Below are 22,717 nucleotides of genomic sequence, written 5' to 3'. Positions count from 1 at the left end.
TTCTAAGGGTTGTGCTTAACTAAATGTTGGAAGTGTATTGAATAGCTAAGTTATTGAAACATTTACTACTAAAGACTGACTACCTCTTATAGAGACACTAAAGAGATTTGGGATTAAAAATAAGTGATGCTTGGTGTCATCCTAAAATGTTCTAAGAAAACCAAGGTTTTAGAAATTATTACTGGTATTTATGCTCACCAATCTATAAAATGCTAAAATAAAAGTCAGTTCTTGGTTGCTTGAGGGAAGTAGGAAGTATGTTCCTGGTAAAGAAGGAGACCTTGAAAAGGGAGGAATTCACTTAGATCTTTCAGTCTGAGACTTTTACAGTCTCAGCAAAGAAGTCTATGATCAATTATGGTTATATAAATCATCAGGCCAAGTTTATTGCAACCAGACCTATATTACAAACAAGTCTTAATTTGGTTATATTTGGTAAAAATAATGGTGATTTTAGGGAGAAAAAGATGTTTCAATGAATGTTAAATCCCAGTTGGTTAATGGAAGATAGTTCTATGTTGTTAGGGCATATTAATGTAAAATTTAATTGCACTATTAAAGGACACTCTAGGGCTGTTTCTGAAGCTTATTTTAGTAATCTGTCTTTGGATGAAGATCAGATGCCTCATACATGACCTGCAATCAAGACTGGAAGAGGTAATTTAAGGAACTGTCTCCAATCTGGATGGGAGGATCTTTCTATCAGGTTCTCTTCACTAGCTCATGCCCAGTGAAACTGAAGGGAAATTGACTATTGGGTTAACTCCCACTTCCAAAGGCCCCTAAGCCAGACTGGTCTATAGAGAGGCCTGCTGACGTCAATCTCACCTTAAAACAATGCTCTAACAAAGGAAACTAAACTACACAAGGACGAGAAGATGACATCAGAAATAGACAGCTTGCCCAAGATGCTGGTCTGACTTTTATGATCATTTATAATGTTTTCTTGATTCCTTGGACCTATGCCTATCAATCAAATGCTTTCTATCATGGACATGATTCTATCCTAGTACAAACTCAATCCAACTGTTTGGTTGTGGCCAATTACCTATGTCTAGTACTTATGGGATTACCTTGGTGGATTTCTGTTCTCTAGAGATACCACTAGGAAATTTATTTTCGGTGAATGTTCAGTCCTATTCTATTTTCATATTATTAAACGGGATTCTCTCACCTAGCCAGTTAATAATACCTGCTCTGGGGATGCTGGCCATAGATTTAACTTTTCTCTTACAGTCATTTAAACTCAGTTGGAGTGATGAGCTAAGTCTCAATAAAAAATCAACTTCTCATCTATTTAAAGGAAAACTCCCACAACTATGGGGAGAATCTACATAGTTAACACCAGGCTATGGTCATTTAGGTTTCAAGGTTCCTCTACATTGGGAATGGTTAAATCATACTAAAAATGATCAACCTGGTAATTATGAGACAAGGCTGGGTGCTTTATGAACTATGCCTATTATTACCCTTAGAGTGGTTGGTATGGAACTCAGTGGATTTGTGGCCCTAATTCATGGCCTTCACATCTACAGGGATGGATATGAAACTGTAGCCTGGGAATTTATGTAGCATGAATTTAAGGTCATACATGTTAACAAATTAGAGGTAATCCTAACCAATCTACCATTGGTATGATCCCAATGGGTCAAAGTTCTGTATGCTACCGGTATGACCACTTAGCAGCTTGTGTGTATGTGTGCCTTCAATGGGGTTGGAGAATATAATTGACCATATCTAAGCCTTAACAACTCTCATAAGATTTAAATGATAGTAACTGGGCTATTAGCCTATTGAATTCTGTCTCTGTAATGAGAAAGGCAGTGCTACGCATTGCAAGGCCCTTGACAACTTAGAGCATCTTGGGGAGATATCTGTGCTATCATTCAAACTGAGTGCTGTACTTTCATACCTTATAAATCCTTGAATGTAACACATTTGAACCACATGAAAAATCAGATTTCTGCTTTAAGTGACCCATTCCTTAGTCTTGATGATCTTTTAAAAAAACTGGTGTGGGAGGCTCATGGCTAAACTATTTATTTTTAATTCCACTAGTGTTATTAACTATACCATTTGTATTTTGCTTGTTTCACAAGATTATTATTTCTTGTATTACCAAGTATATGACTAAGCCCCCAACGACAATGATAACTAGACTTGAAGCAGTTGATCAAATGTATAGCTTGATATATGATCAATGATTGTAACAGTGTAACTCTAGGTATGAAAAGATGCAACGAGAAGGAATACTTTCCTGGACCATAACTAGAAGACAGGTGTCCAGAGATCTTTGACTATTAAGACCTAGGCCAGTAATAACACACTGAGTGTCTTATCAACAAAAATCTTCTTCAGAACTGGGAACAAGCCTTCCCAGAAATGCGGGACAAAATGGTCATGAAATGCCCCCCAAAGTATGGTCGGATTTATGACCACAAGGGAGCTGTGTCAACTAGAAATTGGCACTTACAAGAGCATTGCCAATGACTGAACAACAAAGGCCTTTGCCATCTGCCTCTATGGAGACTGAACCCCATGCTGCTATAGCTGCTGACCTTCAACAACCCCTGAGGGAGTCAGGGTGGAGTGAGGCGCTCTGTGCTCCAGGGAATCTGGTGGGACAGGTCTTTAGATGGTTGGATATTTTTAGGAACAGATTTTTATGATCTCAATCCTTGCATCTCCTCATATCTAGAGAAGCACTAAATCCCTTCATGGTGATATCAGATCCTCATGACCAACAGAAAGCCTTTTTGTAAAATGAGTGCTTCATGGTACTGAACTCCCCCTTCACCAAAACCTTATATATTATCTTTCCCCCACTGCCAATTTGGAGCAGTCTCTCAGAGCTATCTGAGATGCTGCCTCCTGGGCTGCAGTCCTCATTTTGTCCCAAATAAAACTTAACTCACAACTCTTAAGTTGTACATCTTTTTTTAGTCGACATAGTGAAAGCCAGCTTTAGCATGCCCCACAGTGGAGGGTAGCATGAAGAGCATCTGGTGTGCTGGAGATGCTCTGTATCTTCATTTGGACAGTGCATACTATCCAGGTAGTGAATACTTGAGATTTGTACACTTTATTGTATATACGTACATGTGCGTGCAGGCTAAGTCATTACAGTTGTGTCCAATTCTTTGAAACCCCATGGACTGCAGCCTTCCAGGCTCCTCTGTCCATTGGATTCTGCAGGCTAGCATACTGGAGAGGGTTGCCAGGCCTCCTCCAGGAGATCTTCCTGACCCAAGGATCGAACCCACATCTCTCATGTCTCCTGTATTGGCAGGTGGGTTCTTTACCACTAGCACCACCTGAGAAGCCCTTATTGTGTGGATATTATGCCTCAATATAAAGTAAAATGCAAAAATGCTCATGAGAATTAAAAATATAAAAGCACTTATAACTATGTCCCAGAGGAAAATCCACAGACATACCAGCAATTCACTGGCTGGAAAGGAAGCATCTTCTTGTCCTCAACAGAGAGAAAAACAGACCCCATTAGTAAACCCTGGCAAGACTGGCAAACTAATGGCAAGACGCCACTAGTGAACATAGACAAGATGTGGTGACTTTTCACTAAGACGCCACTAGTGAACATAGACAAGATGTGGTGACTTTTCACGAGGTCACTCTCAATCTCCCAACATGAGGCTTAATTCAATCTTATCACCAATGGTTGATACATCTCATGAGAGAGTGTTGCTTCTGAAAAGACTAGACACCAGCCCTGACTAACTATGGCCCTGTTACTCAGAGATTATTATTCCACTGGGTGGCTCCAGATGAATGTTTTAAGCTGTGTTCAGTACCACCTGAACACAATAATCAGACAGGATCACACCAAAGAAAAGACTATTACTTTTATTTTGGGGGAAAATGCACAGTCTCTGAAACTTTAAATATGTTCAATATGACAGGAAAATCTCTGTGATCCAGCTAAATGATATATTTTAATAGGAAAGCTGCTCTTAACATGGCACTCATATATTTAAAGTAACAACTCCAAAGTAAAACTTTAAAGGGGTTTGACTGATGATGGCTTGACACATCCACAGTTTTATTTCTTCCTCATCTGGCAGTACAGGACAATTGAAAATACCAGACCAAGTACCTAGAAAATAGAATGACAGGAGAAACGTGGAATTTAAGGGATACGCTAGAGATATTATAAATAAAAAGAACATTATTTATGAAAAAATTCTGGCTATTGACAATTCTAATATTATTAATCTAAGTCATCTCTCTTATTGGGAGTCTAACATTGAGAAAGCTTCTGAGTATTTTTTGTCTTCATCAGGGTTTTCAGCTGGCAGTCTGCCTCTCTCTGGCCCTATTTGATCGTGCAGTAGCACTGCCACTGGAGAAACCAACCTTCTGAAACACACACACCCTTACAAGCTCATGGCCCTGGAACTCCGGGCAACTCAGGCCTCCGGGGCTAAAGACACCAACTGCTTCTATCATCTGGTTTAGATCATCCACGTCAAAATCAAGGAGTCGAGAATTTCTCTTGCCATATTTTTAGGCATCTCCAAGAAGGATGGGGAAAAAAGTAACTTTTTTTTCTTAAAAAGCTTCTAAATCTAAGGGGAAAATCCAGGAATTTCCTTTAAAGTGAGAATGCACAGCTGAAAATCTGCGGCATAATTTCTATCTCATTAAATGGCTCCCCCAAGAATAAGGGACCTCAAAACAGTGCCTAATTGGCTCTGAAGTTGGTGAATGGCATGCTGTGGCTTTGATGCAGAAATGACAGAAAGGACCTGTGTGATCTGTGGATGGAAAGTTTTGGCTCCACCAGCCTCCTCGGAGGACAGACAGAGAGAGGGTGAGACACCATTTATGCTGAGTCATGTCCAGTGCTCCCCCTGTAATAAGATGTCCTGCTCACTATTCCTTTCCTGGAAATGCCCTCCAAATGAGAACGTATGCCCAATATTTTTTCCTACAAAAAAAAAAAAATATATATATATATATATATCAACACCAATTCTCTGGGAGGATAGCAACTTTCATTCAGAAAGTTCTAAAAGTCATCCTTTTAGAATGACTTGAGATAATGTTACAATTTAGTCTTTTGCTTTGCTCCCAAGCCTTAAATCTGGGAGACCAGTACCAGGAAAGAAGAAAATGTCCAAAACAGTGGGATGAGGCAGCTATCGCTTTTTGCTGTTGCAACCTTGAAATAGAAGCCCACCATGCATCAGCAAACTAGACAGTTAATATCACACTTTCCTGCATTTCACTGCCTCTGAAAAGAAAACGTATCATTGTTCACAAAAATAGGTAATAATTAGGAGATTCATCCTACAGTAATGTACGCTAAGACTCAGGATAATCTTGCTAAGTAATGTGCACAACCTCCCATATTCTGAAGCCATCTAAAAAATGTAAAATTACTTTTTGCTCTTATTTAACTGCTCCATTCCTGAAACCTTCTGTTAGTATAACTTTTAGCCTACAAGTGGTTAACATCAGTGTCAATGGGTTTTTTCTTTTCTTTTTTCTTTTCTTAATAAAGTGAAGAGAGAAAGAACTGATCTTTTTTTGTGCTTTTAAGTTGCTATAGTCAAATAAGGAGAGACATCATAGTTTGGGTGTTTAACTTAATAATGAGAATCCCAATGTCTATAGATAAAAAATAAATCATTTTGGGGACTTCCCTGGTGGTCCAGTGGCTAAGACTCGGGGCTCCCAAAGTAAGGGGCCCAGGTTCAATCCCTGCTCAGGAAACTAGATCGCACATGCAGCAACTAAGACCTGGTAAAACCAAAGAAATTAATTTAAAAAAAAAAGAAAGAAAGAAAGGAACTTTTACAATGGGCAGAATAGAGAGAAAGACTTCTTGCCCAGCATCATTTGATTTTGGTCATATATTGGATGTAAAGAAAGACAGCTACATATACCAACCAAGAATGCTTCATATCTGGACCTATTCATTTGGGCTAGAAGGAAGTATGGAGGAGGGTATGGCAACCCACTCCAGTATCTTGCCTGGAGAATCCCATGGACAGAGGAGCCTGACAGGATACAGTCCATAGAGTCACAAAGAGTCTTACACAACTGAAGTGACTTAGCATGCACAAGGAGGTCAGGCTTAACAGCCCAATTTGCTGCTCATAGTTTCAAGCCTGTCTCTTATGCTTTGGCTGGGAAAGTCCACCAGTAACCTAAATGACAATCTAGGATACTAAATTGTTTCAATCTCTGCTAAAATTCCTCTCAGACAGTGATGTGGCACAAGAGAGGTAAAAGCTACCAGAAAACTCAAGGAGAACACTGGGCAGCGTTTGTGAGAGTGAAGCAGAAGTTATTTGACTGAGCAAACCAGCCTACAGAGGTGTTAACTAGGGAGACGCCTTATACCGGTAGGATTCTTGCCAAGGCCCTGACGTGGGTTGTGAGTGAATTTGACTCACTTGATATCTAAATTAGCAAGATCCAATTATTGATTCCAAAACACTTCCCTGAAACAGTTTTATTTCATCTTTTTGCAAAGAATCTCAGGTCACATTTTAAAAAAAAAAAAAAATTCCTTCAGTTTCTGCAAAAGTCCTACCAGGAGGGCCCATCAAGACAAAAACCTATACAGAATTCTTTTTTTTCAAAGTCAATAATCAAATTGATGAGAGCAAATGCAGACATCTCAAGCAAAGCTTCCTCAAAAACTTCTCCAAGTGAGTCCATAGTTCTTACAGTGAGAAAATCAAAGTCAACTGTCTAATTTTTGGAACTTGTTAGATTTCTCTATAACAGAAGAGCAGGAAAATAGCTCTCCACACTTCTGAGCTCAGTTATTTTCTGTTTCAAAATCAGGAAGAGAGATAAAAAAATTGTAAAGTTTGTATTTTCATTTTGTTTGGTGCTGTTTCTTCAAATGAAGAAACATTAACTCTGTGCTAGTTTTCAATGGGAAAAGAATAGCTGGGACTAAAAACTGTGTGGAAACTAATTCCATTTTCTCCCCCCAGGAGAGAAATCATTCAGAAAGAATAGCTTCAGCCCTGCTGAATTCCTAAGACTATAATCCCCTCCCCAGACCCAAGGACGATAGATGCAGCTGCTGGGCCTCAGGGACTTGGTACCCAGTGCTTTTCTGGAGCACCTGGTTTGTATTTCGCTTTTCATACATTTTGTTAGAAAAATTAATGAACAAACAAGGGAATAAACAAAGAATAAATAATGCAAGATAATACTGTACCTCAATAGCCGCCAGTCCAAATGCTAGTGCAATAACTATGAAAAGACGTTTTGAAAACATTTGGCTAATCGAGGCAAAGCATGACTGTTAAAAACAAAATACAAAAAATTACTTTTTGCCAAATTATGACCTTGTTGTAATATGTACAGATTTTTATTCATTGGGTTGACTTTTTACGTGACTCAATATACTCAACAAAAAGGAATTGGATTATTCCTATTATTCCAGCTCCTACCTGGTGCCCCTAAAAGGTTGTAACTGTTGTGGTTTGTTCATACATTAGGAAGCATTTGAGGAACAAAGTTTTGCTTCAACTTCCCAATTGCTGAATCGAGGACTATTCAGCTATAAATAATCATTTTACCCTAACTTCTGATTGTTCATTTTAGAGCTATTATCACCTTGACTGTGTATCTTTTAGGTTTGTAACCTGCAGCAGAGAGTTCCCTAGTTGAGGTTTCAGCTAATTATAGCATAGATTTTCATTTTAAAACAAGTTCTTTTTCAAAAATCCCTTAATATGTCTCAGGGTTATTTTTACCTTAAAAAGGAAAAAAAAATCATTCTATCTACTGTTACATTCTTACCTTAGACAAAAAACAGAATTTAGAAAATTGTCTCTCTGCCACATTTTTAAGCATTTATTCAAAGCAGCATGAAATATCAAGCTCAAATTATTTTAGTATACTTTGAAGTCAGGTTGATTCCTCTAGCTCCACTCTTCTTTCTCAAGATTGCTTTGGCTACTCGGGGTCTTTAGTATTTCAATACAAATTGTGAACTTTATGTTCTAGATTTGTGAAAAATACCATTGGTAGTTTGATAGGGGTTGCATTGTAAAGCCATTATCCTACAATTAAAATAAATTCATTAAAAAATAGTTTAGGCTAGACCTAAAAATTTCAGCAATTGTAAATTATGTGGATATTTTTTAAAATGGAAAAATAATATGCAATATAATAGTGGTATTATCTGTATTGCCAGAAAATATATTATTCCTATAATAGTCTTATAAATGCAAAGGGTTAACAAAATATTGCTGTTTGTTAAATAAAAGTTCTCCATGTGGTTGAGTAAAACAGTTTTTTTCCCTGCATTCCTGAATGTAATAGGTTTCTCCATTCTCATCTGATTCAAAATGGTAAACTTTAGAGGAAATTATTATATCATTCAAGATAAACTATGAGAGTAATGATATCTACTGAGTCACATTCATTATATTTTAAGTGTTTTCTCCCTCCATCCCCTCTAGATAATCAGGTTATCTTGGCAAAAGGGAAGGGAAAAAATGTGAATTATGGACATTCCAGATTTCTTATTTTTCCAGACTTCTTTCAAATGACACAAGGCAGACAAAAGTATTTTGTGACTTTATGATCTTCCTTTTGGGAAACTGGTGCAACCATAAGACTATCTTCAGCTGAATTATGTGTGAATTTGGAGGGAATATCTATTATTTTTCAGGATAATATTAGGGCTTTTCAAAATCTATTCTCAGGAAAGATATCTTTGAGTTGAATCTTTAACAAGACACAGATAGCAATTTGCAATTTAATTTACTAATTCCTTCAATAACCTAAGAGGAAACTGCATTTGTTAACATATTTATTCCCACTTTTCCTTGTGGAGATTGTGTCACTAAAATTATGTAGAGAGAAGGAGAACAGAGAGGAGTATAAAAATTAATAATAAAGTATTTTAGTCAGATCACTTTGGTAGCTCTGTAATCTGATGGATAATTTCTCCCCCAATATGTTACTTTAAATACTTGGAACAGCAATTTCTCTTCAGAACAGTCTTCTTAATTTTGACAAAATTATTGGGTTGGCCAAAAAATTCATTTGGGTTTTTTCATAACATCTTGCAGATGTTACAGAAAAACTTGGATGAACATTTTGGCCAACCCATCAGTAAAACGGCTGTGATAGTCAACAGGTGAGATGTTTCCCCTGAGATACTTTTTATTTCCCAATATATAATTAACCTCAGTAGCCAGTACTCAACCCATGCTAGATTGAAAATAAATCTTTAGGTATTATAGAAATTAACCCATTGAAATATCATATCTTTCTTTTTTTTTAATTTTATTTTATTTTTAAACTTTACATAACTGTATTAGTTTTGCCAAATATCGTATCTTTCATGTATCTCTTTCCCAACTAGACTATAATCTCCTAGAGGGTCCAAAAGCATGTCTAAGTCTAACAAAGTCTATGTGACACTTGGTGGTGGTGGTTTAGTCATTAAGTCCTGTCTGACCCTTGTGACCCCACAGACCATAACCTGCCAGGCTCCTCTGTGCATGGGATTTTCCAGACAAGAATACTGGAGTGAGTTGTCAGTCCCTTCTCCAGGGGATCTTCCCAACCCAGGAATTGAACCTGGGTCTCCTGCACTGCAGGCAGATTCTTTACCAACTGAGCTATGAGGGAAGCCTATCTGACACATAGTAGGCACCAAAGAATAATAACAAATAAGTGAAACATTAATATCAACTGTCATTTTTGTACACATCCATCCAAAGTTTCTTCCAGGAAGAAGGAATAAATTATGTAAAACCCTATGGTAAGGGGTAGATATCATGTCCTCCAAGAAGCTGTATCTTGAACCCCAAAGACTGAGATAGATGGGGTTAGATATCTTGTGCCTTTCCCTATCCAAGAAATACCAGTAGTTCATTGAATTAAAGTTGCCTCATTATTTTTCTCTCTTCCCTATGAGAGCATTCACTTCATGAGTGAAGACACTGCAGCATATTCAGGAATGGATATCCAGCAGCTGATAAAACGCCAGCACATAGAAAGTGGTCAGTAAATATTTGATGAATTAAGCAATAATAAGGAATATGACATCCACCTATTAACACCTGCAAGTGACATAAATATGTCACCTATAACACATGAAAGACAAACCCAAGTTTTCAGTGACTTTAAAGGTGTGAAACAACTTCTCAACTGGAGCAATAATTAGACAAACTGGTAAGTACACTTAACATTCAGAGCTGAAATCTCTAAAGCCGAAGTTATTTTTCTACATTCAATACAATTACTTGAGAAAGGCAAACTTTGATTTGAAAAAGAAAGCTTTACTTTGAAAATTAAAGTAAAAATATACATTTCTAAAGCATATGTTAAAATAGAAAAAAAAATAGTGGAGAAAAAATGATTAAAGTCACCAAAGAGAGGACAAAACAAATTTTATCTGTTAGTTTGTACTTGCCTCCCCTTGCAGCAGAATGATTCTTTGATCTAGTAAAGTTGAGTTTAAATGATGCCAAACTCATAGAATAAATAAAATACTTTTATTCTTTTATATCTGCTTTTATCTTTTAAAAAGGGTTTATTTTTTATTTCTCAGGGAAATTCCTGGGACTTTTTTTGTAATTGCTGAAATTTAATATTTTGTAGAGACTTTCATTGTGAATAAAATAACAGAACCACTTACTGTGCCAAATTTGATTTGTTCTCACCTGTTTGTAAATAGTTTTTCCACTATACTTTGTACAAGAAGAATCTGATTCACTTGGACATTCACATGTCCTATAATAGTGTTGAAAATTACTTCCCCAATCAGAAGCTCCATTGACCAAACCACAACATTTTAACTGTTTGATGAAAAGTAGATGTGAAAAACAGTCACTAGAGAGGATAAAAACACGGTCAATACATTGAATCACATTCTTTTGAAATCACTATAAAGATGCTTCTTAAACCAGAATATTATGTGAGTAACCTCATCTACCTCCCTGAATGTAGAAACAAGAATCGAAGAATATTCCATTTTGGACTTCATATCAATGGAGGAAAAATAAAGTTTCAGGTGCAAAAGTCTGAAGAATTTGGAAAAAATATTAAGCACTCACCTTCTATTTTTTAATGACAAAAGAGAGGTAGAATCAGATTTATGTTTCTTATATCTTAGGAAATAAGCTTCTAGAGGGCTCATGAGAAAGTCAACGTTCCTTTAAAGTACCTTTACTTAAAAAATATGAGAGGTTTATAAGGTTAAATTTCTATCTCATGACCTTTGATCACTTTTAGAGGAAAGGGGGAGAAGAGTGAGAGGCATCTCAAAACCCAAAGAAGATGCTCAGTTGGCCTTCCATGAGATTGGATTTTACTTAGACATCTGTAAAACAGCAAAGAGGGGGAAATGAAGAATGAAATTCTTAGAATAATGTCAGGAAGGTTAAGGCTTAAAATAAACCAAACATTTGGTTGTTGTTCAGTCACTCAGTCATGTTCAACTCTGCAACGCCATGGGCTACAGCATGACAGGCTTCCCTATTCTTCACCAACTCCTGGAGCTTGCCCAAACTCATGTCCATTTAGTCAGTGATGCCATTCAACCATCTCATCCTCTGTCTCCCCTTCTCCTCCTGCCTTCAAACTTTCCAAGCCTCAGGGTCTTTTCCAATGAGATAGCCACCTTCATATCAGGTGGCTAAAGTATTGGAGCTTCAGCTTCAGCATCAGTCCTTTCAGTGAATATTCAGGGTTGATTTCCTTTAGGACTGACTGATTTGATCTCCTTGCAGTCCAAGGGACTCGCAAGAGTCTTCTCCAACACCACAGTTCAAAAGCATCAATTCTGCTGCACTCAGCTTTCTTTATAGTCCAACTCTCATATCCACACATGACTACTGGAAAAACCATGGCCTTGACTAAACAGACATTTGTTGTCAAAGTAATTTCTCTGTTTTTTAATATGCTGTCTGGTTTGGTCATAACTTTCCTTTCAAGGAATAAGCGTCTTTTAATTTCATGGCTGCAGTCACTATCTGCAGTGATTTTGGAGCCCAAGAAAATAAAGTCTCTCACTGTTTCCATTGTTTCCCCATCTATTTACTATGAAGTGATGGGACCAGATGCCATCTTCATTTTTTGAATGTTCTGTTTTAAAAAAACTTCTTCACTCTCCTCTTTCACTTTCATCAAGAGGCTCCTTAGTTCCTCTTCGCTTCCTGGCATAAGGGTGGTGTCATCTGCATACCTGAGGTTATTGATACTTTTTCCAGCAATCTTGATTCCAGCTTATGCTTCATGCAGCCCAGCATTTCGCATGATGTACTCTGCATGGAAGTTAAATAAGCAGGGTTGCAGTATACAGCCTTGATGTACTCCTTTCCCAATTTTGAAACAGTCTATTGTTCCATGTCCAGTTCTAACTGTTGCTTCTTGACCATACAGGTTTCTCTGGAGACAGGTAAGGTGGTCTGGTACTCCCAGCTCTTGAAGAATTTTCCACAGTTTGTTGTGATCCACACAGTCAAAGGCTTTAGCATAGTCAATGAAACAGAATAAGATGCTTTTCTGGGATTCGCTTGCTTTTTCTATGATCCAACAGATGTTGGTAATTTGATCTCTGGTTCCTCTTCCTTTTCTAAATTCAGCTTGAACATCTGGAAGTTCTTGGTTCATGTACTGTTAAAGCCTAGCTTAGAGAATTTTGAGCATTACTTTGCTAGCATGTGAAATGAATATAATTGTATGGTAGTTTGAACATTCTTTGGCACTGCCTTTCTTTGGAATTGGAATGAAAACTGACCTTTTCCAGTCCTGTGGCCACTGCTGAGTTTTCCAAATTTGCTGGCATATTGAGTGCAGCACTTTACGAGCATCATCTTTTAGGAATTGAAATAGCTCAGCTGGAATTCCATCACCTCCACTAGCTTTGTTTGAAGTGTTGCTTCCTATGGCAACTAAACATGGACAAACACTAAGGGAAGTCGCGGTCATGTTTGGGAAAGGAAAACAAGAAAGCAATAAGCCCAATGACTCAGAGTAATGGGTCATAGTATTATTAGATGAAAGTGAGAGGTAATTCTCTCTCATCTTGTCATATTTGCTCTAATTAGAGACAAAACTTTTCATGCAAAAAAGAAGAAAAAATTGCTTAAGAAAATAGAACCAAGACTGGGTGGTTTTTTAGGCTCAGATGCATTGCCATACTAGGATATTAAAAGGACTTTCACTTACTGAGTGACCTGTTACTCACATTCCTTAAACCTCTCTATGCCACAATTTCTTCATCTGTAAAATACAGATGATAGTTTTTAATGATAGTATCATTCATTCCTTCATAGATTTGTTGTAAAGATATAATTAGAATATCCATGTGAAGATATGAAGTGTTTAGCCCAATGCCTGGGCTACAAAGTACTCAACATATATTGTCATCATTGTTGATTGTGTTTTGTGGTGGTTGTTGTTATTCCTTCCTTTATACTCTCACGTGAACAGGATCTGTTCAACACTGATATGAATACTTTAGATAACATTATGGAAAATACCTTTTCAACTCTATAGTTGATATAGAGATGGGAATAATGATTAATACACTTGAATACAAACTGGAGTTCCAAAGATATTTCACACAATGGCCTTCAGCAGGTCCAACTGTGGCAGATATAAAGCCTTGTGATTTGGCTCAAAGATTCACTTGCACAAATATATGACTCATTAAATATTCATATGACAAACAGTTGGAGATTTCAGATGGTTTCAAGGTCAATCAATATTAGCAAAGAGAATAATCTTGAAACAACTTCTTTTCTTGCTTCCACAGTAGACACAATCAATTGCTCACTCTTTCTGATTAAATAAACTTGAATGACTGATACAGACACAGCAGATTAAAAAGAATATAAATCCCACTATATACACTCACAGATCAATCCATTTTTGGAGTACAGTATCCCTTAGGACAGCATAGAGATACACAGGAGACAGAGCAGGAGGTAGAAAGGCTAAACTTGCTTTGGAAGCTAGGCACCAGATCAGGTGTGGGAGCAGCTGGGGAAGAAGTTGGTTGGGATGTATTGAAAGTGTGATAGCATTGGATGAACTAGGCACTTCTCAGTGAATGATACAAATAATCATTTCCAAGAATCCAAGATGGGCACGTTCTACTAGTATATTAGCAGAGAATTTGTGTGGGAATTCCCTGAAAACCAAAAAGAAAGTCACTTAGTAACTACAAATTATCTCTGTATGATGGGACCCCAGGTCACCCAGCCAGAGTTTTCTTTTTCCAAAGAAGCATTACAAAAAAATAGAAAAGAATGTCCTGGTGGATATATATTGTAAAACAAACAAAAACCAGAATAGACAATTCTGTAAAAAAGAACCATAGTCCTGTGAACCCAAGAAGCTTCAGGCACAGAATTCATGCACGGAAATAGGTCAGAATTGTGCCCCACACAGGGAGCTCAGCTCAGTGCTCTGTGGTGACCTAGAGGGCTGGGATGAGGGGTGTGAGGGAGGCACAAGAGGAGAGGTATGCATACAAATAGCTGATTCACTTCACTGTACAATAGAAACTAATGCAGCATTGTAAAGCAATTATTTGTTGTTGTTGTTGTTCAGTCATTAAGTCATGTCCAACTCTTTGCAAGTCCATGGACTGCAGCACCCCAGGCTTCCCTGTTCTTCACTATCTCCCAAACATGAGTTTGCATAATCTCATGTCCATTGAGTCAGTGATGCAATCCACCCATCTCATCCACTGTTGCCCCTTTCTCCTCCTGCCCCCAATCTTTCCAGCGTCAGGATCTTTTCCAATGAGTCAGCTCTTCACATCAGGTGGCTGAATTACTGAAGCTTCAGTATCAAAATATCTGACAGTAAGTGTATTGTCTTCAGAAGAAAAGTATAAATGTACATATATTAAAAAAAAAATAATTGTGCTACAACAAACAGAACATTTAGAATCCCGTGGATGACACTAAGACCTTGGATACCAGGGACAACATGCAGCAAGTGTGACTCAGGACCCACCAGAGACCCGTGGTTACCTGGAGTATATTTCATCCTAGAGTAACAGGGAAAATCAAGGATGCTTGGCCACTCCCAGTGAAGAAGCTGAGTTGCCTAAATTTTTCCTGCTTTTGAACCTGGATTAATCTGGACTCTAAAGTGGGAATGATCCAGGAGGAGAGAGAGGATCAAGGAATGCAGCTCTGGCTGAGCTAGGAGAAACACAACACAGAGGAAGTTAAACAGGGACTAATGCATATCAGGTTTCAGTTCCTGGAAATGATGCTTTAAGCAGAATTTTTACAAGCTGGAGTCTATCCAAATAGGAACTGGGCTCTGGGGGAAATGTCATCTGATAAATAGTTCAAGAAACCAAGGATGTTAGGATGTTTTGACTTGAAAATCAAAGCTCTTAGAAGTCATACAAGAAGCCAGTTTCAAAGAAAAAGTTGCAATTGTAGAAGTAGATTTTCTCTTTCCTCTGAAACTCCATAAGGAAGAACTAAAACTAAATTATATAAATTCTAGAGGAGAAAGATTTTGTTTCAAATTAAGAAAGGACACATTAATCATCAGACTTAGATGCAAAGGGAATGGGATGGGATGGGCAAAATGGGCAAACTGTCGGCTCTTCCATATTTAATTAGAAGGTGGATGAACATAAACATAAAATATTTCAGTTAATGGTGTGTGTGCTAAGTCACTTCAGTCATGTGCAACTCTTCGTGTCCCTATGGACTGTAGCCTAAAAGGCTCCTCTGTCCATGGGATTCTCCAGACAAGAAAACTAGGGTAGGTTGCCATTCCCTTCTCCAGGGGATCTTCCCGACCCAGGGATGAAACTCACATCTCACACCTACATGCACTGACAGGCAGGTTCTTTACCACTAATACCACCTGGGAAGCCCTAGTTAATGATAAGTCAGGTTAAATGTCCTGTAAAATCCTGCTCTACTCTGAGATTCTGAGGATTTCTATAACATACATGAAATAAATGCTACATGTCTTTAATATGATGGAAATTCTGAGTAAATAAACTGTAGAGGGGAGGAGTTTCACAGAGCGATATTTCAGTCAAGTCTCAAAGTACAGGTAGTATTTGTAAAGAAAGAACAGACTTTTGGACTAAGTGGGAGAAGGAGAGGGTGGCATGACTTGAGAAAATAGCATTGAAACACACACATTAACATATGTAAAACAGATAGCAAGTGGGAGTTTGGTGTATGACACAAGGCAGTCAAAACCAGTGCTCTGTGACAAGCTGGAGGGATAGAGGGAAGACAGGGGTTCTGAAGGGAGGGGACATATGTATGCCTATGGCCAATTCACACTGATGCATGGCAAAAACCATCACAATATTGTAATTATTCTCCAATTAAAAATTGTTTTAAAAAGAAAGCAAGTCAAAAAAAAAGAAAAGTAGTAACTACATTCCAAGGATGAGGAATGATGCAAAGGCAGGAAGGCAGAATTATTTAAGACATCCTGAGTAGACACTAGTTGGACCAGAGTGCTTTCTTCATGGAGTAGTCTTTAGTAAAATTAAAATATGAGGTAGGAGCCAAAGAGGGGAATACCTTCAACCTATATCCAAATCTTGACTTTACCCTGAAGACAGTGAAGTAGCCAAAGTAAATACATACATGCATACATACATACCTAGGGGGACGGGGGCTAGTCTACTGATTAAAAAGAATTAGTGAGTCAGACAGACCTGCATTCAAATTCCAACCCCATCACTTGTTAGCTGTCATGCCTCTCTAAGTTGTAATCCCCTCATCTGTCTATTAAAGATAAGGCTGCTGTTGCTGCTAAGTCGCTTCAGTCGTGTCCAACTCTGTGCGACCCCATAGACGGCAGCCCATCAGGCTCCCCCGTCCCCGGGATTCTCCAGGCAAGAACACTGGAGTGGGTTGCCATTTCTTTCTCCAATGCATGAAAGTGAAAAATGAAAGTGAAGACGCTCAGTCGTGTCTGACTTTTAGCGTCCCCATGGACTGCAGTCTACCAGGCTCCTCTGTCCATGGGATTGTCCAGGCAAGAGTACTGGAGTGGGTTGCCATTGTCTTCTCCGGATAAAGATAATGAGGGTAATGATATTATCCATCTCATAGACTTGTTGTCAGAATTAAGTGAGCTATTGAATGTAAATCTGATACATATTAAGCAGCAATAAACAATAGCTATAATTATTTTTTGGAGAAGGCAATGGCAACCCACTCCAGTACTCTTGCCTGGACAATCCCATGGACAGAGGAGCCTGGTAGGCTGCAGTCCATGGGGATGCTAAAAGTCAGACACGACTGAACGTCTTCACTTTCCTTTTTCATTTTCATGCATTGGAGAAAGAAATGGCAACCCACTCCAGTGTTCTTGCCTGGAGAATCCCGGGGACGGGGGAGCCTGATGGGCTGCCATCTATGGGGTCGCACAGAGTCGGACATGACTGAAGCGACTTAGCAGCAGCAGCATAATTATTTCTAAAAGAGAAGTGGGGCATGGAGGCAGAGAAAGAGAGAAGGGAAATTCCAAGCATTCAAAACACACTATCCTTCTAAATGGTAAATATTAAAGCAATTATTGATTTGGCTCAATCAAGACTTAATCTATCGTAAACATATCCTCTTAATAGCTGTCCTAAACTGCCTCAGAACTTCATAAGAAGCTGGGGGAAAAATTAGAAATAGTCCTGGATTCTTCCTATTGCATAGTGACAGAATAATTGGTCAAAATATGCAAAAGGGAGACATTTTTCCAATTCTTAAGGAACACAGCTGTCAAAAACTAAGTAAAAGGAGAACTATGTCCAACTCTCCAGATAACCCACAAGTTCTAATTACCTCTTCTTGAAGTTCAGAAAAGGCTTTCTGGAATACTCTTTCATTTTCATCTGTTGAACTCAAAAGACGTGCATTAATCAAGAGAGTCTTATTCAGAGCTTGTTCAGTCTGAAAATTGAAAAGTGCTGTTAAATGATTCATGCCAGGAGGTAGCATGTCAATTTTTCACACTTTTCCAAAACTGTCAGGTATAATATGTGTACACACCTTAGATTTCCTAGTAGTTGCTATGATACCTGCCGCCACCTGCAGGAGTAGGATCATAAGCAGTCCTACGAAAAACTGAAAAAAAAGAAAAGGAAAATATATTCAATATTATCCCCAGTACATTCCTTAACCACCTGGGGACATTTTGGACATGGCACTTCTTTCTGCAGTAGGGATCCTAATTAGAGTAGGAGTATTAACCATGCTCTTCATTTATTCCATTCTCTGCCTCAAGAATCAAAGTTGGAGCCATTACTGCTCAGAAGCATTTGCTCCAGAGACTGACTAACTGCTACTGCTGCTGCTGCTAAGTCACTTCAGTCGTGTCCGACTCTGTGCGACCCCATAAACAGCAGCCCACCAGGCTCCCCCGTCCCTGGGATTCTCCAGGCAAGAACACTGGAGTGGGTTGCCATTTCCTTCTCCAATGCATGAAAGTGAAAAGTGAAAGTGAAGTCACTCAGTCGTGTCCGACCCTCAGCGACCCCATGGACTGCAGCCTACCAGGCTCCTCCATCCATGGGATTTTCCAGGCAGAAGTACTGGATTGGGGTGCCATTGCCTTCTCTGAGACTAAGGAAAATGATTAAAACTAAAATTGAATCATAGGATTGTAGGCATCAGTACGATGTTGAATGGAGGGAAGTTCAAAAACTCAAATGAAGTTGTTTGAATGTGATTTTTTTCTTCATCAAATACAAACTCAAACTTCAAGACAAATTTCAGAACTGACTTCAAAACAATGTCTCTACCACTATGAGAATAACCTGGAGTCTTTTTACAAATGTAGTCCTGAAACCTGCCTCAGATATACTGAATTCTAATTTCAGAGGTTCCCACAAATTAGTTTTCATAAAAACAAGCTCCTCAAGTAATTTAAGTCCCCAAATTGCAAATGAGGCCTTATTAACAAAAACCAACCACCAGCGATGATATTAGAGTTCCATTAAAGCTCTTTCATTGAAAAAGCAAGAGAGTTCCAGAAAAACATCTACTTCTGCTTTATTGACTATGCCAAAGCCTTTGACTGTGTGGATCACAACAAACTGTGGAAAGTTCTTCAAGAAATGGGAATACCAGACCACCTGACCTGCCTCCCGAGAAATCTATATGCAGGTCAAGAAGCAACAGTTAGAACTGGACATGGAACAACAGACTGGTTCCAAATCGGGAAAGGAGTACATCAAGGCTGTATATTGTCACCCTGCTTATTTAACTTATATGCAGAGTACATCATGAGAAATTCCAGGCTGGATGAAGCACAGCTGGAATCAAGATTGCCAGGAGAAATATCAATAACTTTAGATATGCAGATAACACCACCCTTATGGCAGAAAGTGAAGAAGAAGTAAAGAGCCTCTTGATGAAAATGAAAGAAGAGAGTGAAAAAGCTGGCTTAAAACTCAACATTCAGAAACTAAGATCATGGCATCCGGTCCTATCACTTGATGGCAAACAGATGGGGAACAATGGAAACAGTGAGAGACTTTATTTTGAGGGGGCTCCAAAATCACTGCAGATAGTGACTGCAGCCATGAAATTAAGAGACACTTGCTCCTTGGAAGAAAAGCTATGACCAACTTAGACAGAATATTAAAAAACAGAGACATTAATTTGACAACAAAGGTCCATGTAGTCAAAACTATGTTTTTTTTCCAGTAATCATGCATAGATGTGATAGTTGGACCATAAAGAAAGCTGATCACCAAAGAATTGATGCTTTTGAACTGTGGTGTTGGAGAAGACTCTTGAGAGTCCCTAGGACTGCAAGATCCAAACAGTCCATCCTAAAGGAAATTAGTCCTAAATGTTCATTGGAAGGACTGATGCTGAAGCTGAAACTACAATACTTTGGCCACCTGATGCAAAGAGCTGACTCATTTGGAAAGACCCTGATGCTGGGAAAGATTGAGGGCAGGAGAAGGGGACGACAGAAGATGAGATGGTTGGATGGCATTACGGACTCGACGGACATGAGTTTGAGCAAGCTCCAGGAGTTGGTGACAGACAGGGAGGCCTGGCGTGCTGCAGTCCATGGGGTCACAGAGAGTCTGATATGACTGAGAGACTGAGCTGAACTGAACTGAAAGCTCTTTTACCTTGCCTCATAATAAACCATCAGTCAAAAACCATCAGGGACTGACACAATGCTTTTTTTATTAGAGAAGAAACAAGTTCAGATGAGCTCTGATAAACTCTTATGTCAGATTTCTATCTAATAAATAAATGAATTAAAAAAATTTTTTTTCTATATCCTCTTATTATTTTCTACTATGTATGTGTTCAAAGTAAATTATCTGTCAGTTATCTCAACCCAAATTATCCTTGAAGATTTCTAAAGGACAAATCTGATTATCTCATGTCCTTACAATTTTTTTAGCATGGACTGTGATTTGACTCTAGTCCACACTCAGACCCACCTTCCATCATTTACTGAAAATAGTCCTTACACACTCTAGCCATATCCAAAATTTTTCAGTCCCCAAAGATGTACTGCCAGCCTCTCTCCCTGGAAAGCTCATCACACCCTTACACATACAAACACTTTATCCACTTCTGCTTCCAGCTTGAAGGTTCCCTCCTCTATCATTGCTCTTTTCTTCTTGGACCACCTTTGCTGTAGCTAATTGTTTACTTGTTAGTCTTCCTTATGGGTTCCATGACGTGATGGGAATGATTGCCACGATCTTAGTTTCCTGAATGTTGAGCTTTAAGCCAACTTTTTCACTCTCCTCTTTCACTTTCATCAAGAGGCTCTTTAGTGTTTCTTCACTTTCTGCCATAATGGTGGTGTCATCTGCATATCTGAGGTTATTGAGATTTCTCCCAGCAATCTTGATTCCAGCTTCTGCTTCTTCCAGCACAGCGTTTCTCATGATGTACTCTGCATATAAGTTAAATAAGCAGGGTGACAATATACAGCCTTGATGTACTCCTTTCCCAATCTGGAACAAGTCTGTCGTTCCACGTCCAGTTCTAGCTGTTGCTTCCTGACCTGCATAGAGATTTCTCAAGAGGCAGGTCAGGTGGTCTGATTTTCCCAACTCTTTCAGAATTCTCCACAGTTTATGATCCACATAGTCAAAGGCTTTGGCATAGTCGATAAAGCAGAAGTAGATGTTTTTCTGGAACTCTTCCTTTTTCCACGATCCAGTGGATGTTGGCAATTTGATCTCTGGTTCCTCCACTTTTTCTAAAACCAGCTAGAACATCTGGAAGTTCATGATTCATGTATTGCTGAAGCCTGGCTTGGAGAATTTTAAGCATTACTTTACTAGCATGTGAGATGAGTACAATTGTGTGGTAGTTTGAGCATTCTTTGGCATTGCCTTTCTTTGGGATTGGAATGAAAACTGACCTTTTCCAGTCCTGTGGTCACTGCTGAGTTTTCCAAATTTTCTGGCACATTGAGTGTAGCACTTTCACAGCATCATCTTTTAGGCTTTGAAATAGCTCAACTGGAACTCCATCACCTCCACTAGCTTTGGTCATAGTGATGCTTCCTAAGTCCCACTTGACTTTGCATTCCAGGATGTCTGGTTCTAGGTGAGTGATCACACCACTGTGATTATCTGGGTCATGAATATCTTTTTTGTACAGTTCTTCTGTGTATTCTTGCCATGTCTTCCTAATATCTTCTGCTTCCATTAGGTCCATACCATTTCTGTCCTTTATTGAGCCCATCTTTGCATGAAATATTCCCTTGGTAGCTCTAATGTTCTTTAAGAGCTCTCTAGTCTTTCCTGTTAAATTGTTTTCCTGTCTATCTTTGCACTGGTCACTGAGGAAAGCTTTCTTATCTCTCCTTGCTATTCTTTGGAACTCTGCATTCAAATAGGTATATCTATCCTTTTTTCCTTTGCTTTTCACTTCTCTTCTTTTCACATCTATTTGTAAGGCCTTCTCAGACAGCCATTTTTCCTTTTTGCATTTTTCCTTTTCTTTTTCTTAGGGATGGTCTTGATCACTGCCTCCCCCTGTACAATGAAACTGAGTTCTGTCCATAGTTCTTCAGGCACTCTGTCTATCAGATCTAGTCCCTTAAATCTATTTCTCACCTCCACTGTATAATCGTAAAGAATTTGACTTAGGTCATACCTGAATGGTCTAGTGGTTTTCCCTATTGTCTTCAATTTAAGTCTGAATTTGGCAATAAAGAGTTCATGATCTGAGCCACAGTCTCCTCCTGGTCTTGTTTTTGCTGACTGTATAGAGCTTCTTCATCTTTGGCTGCAAAGAATATAATCAGTCTGATTTCAGTGTTGGCCATCTGGTGATATCCATGTGTAGAGCCTTCTTTTGTGTTGTTGAATAGGGTGTTTGCTATGACCAGTGCATTTTCTTGGCAAAATTCTGTTAGCCTTTGCCCTGCTTCATTCTGTACTTCAAGGCCAAATTTGCCTGTTACTCCAGGTGTTTCTTGACTTCCTACTTTTGCATTCCAGTCCCCTATAATGAAAAAGATGTCTTTCTTGGGTGTTAGTACTAAAAGGTCTTGTAGGTCTTCATAGAACCATTCAACTTCAGCTTCTTCAGTGTTACTGGTTGGGGCATAGACTTGGATTACTTCTCTCATGGTACCCTCTAATTTGAGATAATTATATTAGCTTCCACAACCAAACCCTCTAAATTAAGTGAGAGACTTACATCAAACTTCACAAGTCCTTCTTACAGATAATTGGGATGGGAGATAATCCTCCAAAGTCTGA

At 38.6% G+C, this 22,717-nt stretch overlaps 1 protein-coding gene and 1 long non-coding RNA gene across 2 annotated transcripts in view; one reads left to right on the top strand and one right to left on the bottom strand.

Annotated features, from left to right (window-relative positions):
• Positions 1-4,060: 4,060 nt before the first annotated feature.
• TSPAN8 (tetraspanin 8) overlaps positions 4,061-22,717 on the bottom strand; it is a 34,970-nt gene continuing 16,313 nt past the window's right edge. The window contains exons 4-8 of the mRNA XM_055566401.1: positions 18,009-18,083; positions 17,802-17,909; positions 10,674-10,808; positions 7,205-7,288; positions 4,061-4,114 (exon numbers count right to left, since the gene is read on the bottom strand). Of these exons, the coding sequence (XP_055422376.1) occupies positions 4,061-4,114; positions 7,205-7,288; positions 10,674-10,808; positions 17,802-17,909; positions 18,009-18,083 (456 nt within the window). The remainder of the gene's footprint in view (positions 4,115-7,204; positions 7,289-10,673; positions 10,809-17,801; positions 17,910-18,008; positions 18,084-22,717) is intronic.
• Positions 6,282-10,040, top strand: LOC129641787 (uncharacterized). The gene is made up of 3 exons (XR_008709439.1): positions 6,282-6,371; positions 6,975-7,111; positions 9,926-10,040. It is a non-coding gene; the product is annotated as an uncharacterized LOC129641787 (long non-coding RNA).

The sequence above is a fragment of the Bubalus kerabau genome, chromosome 1 (genome assembly GCF_029407905.1).
Source record: "Bubalus kerabau isolate K-KA32 ecotype Philippines breed swamp buffalo chromosome 1, PCC_UOA_SB_1v2, whole genome shotgun sequence".
Classification (NCBI taxonomy): domain Eukaryota; kingdom Metazoa; phylum Chordata; class Mammalia; order Artiodactyla; family Bovidae; genus Bubalus; species Bubalus kerabau.
This window is presented reverse-complemented; position numbering and strand designations above follow the sequence as displayed.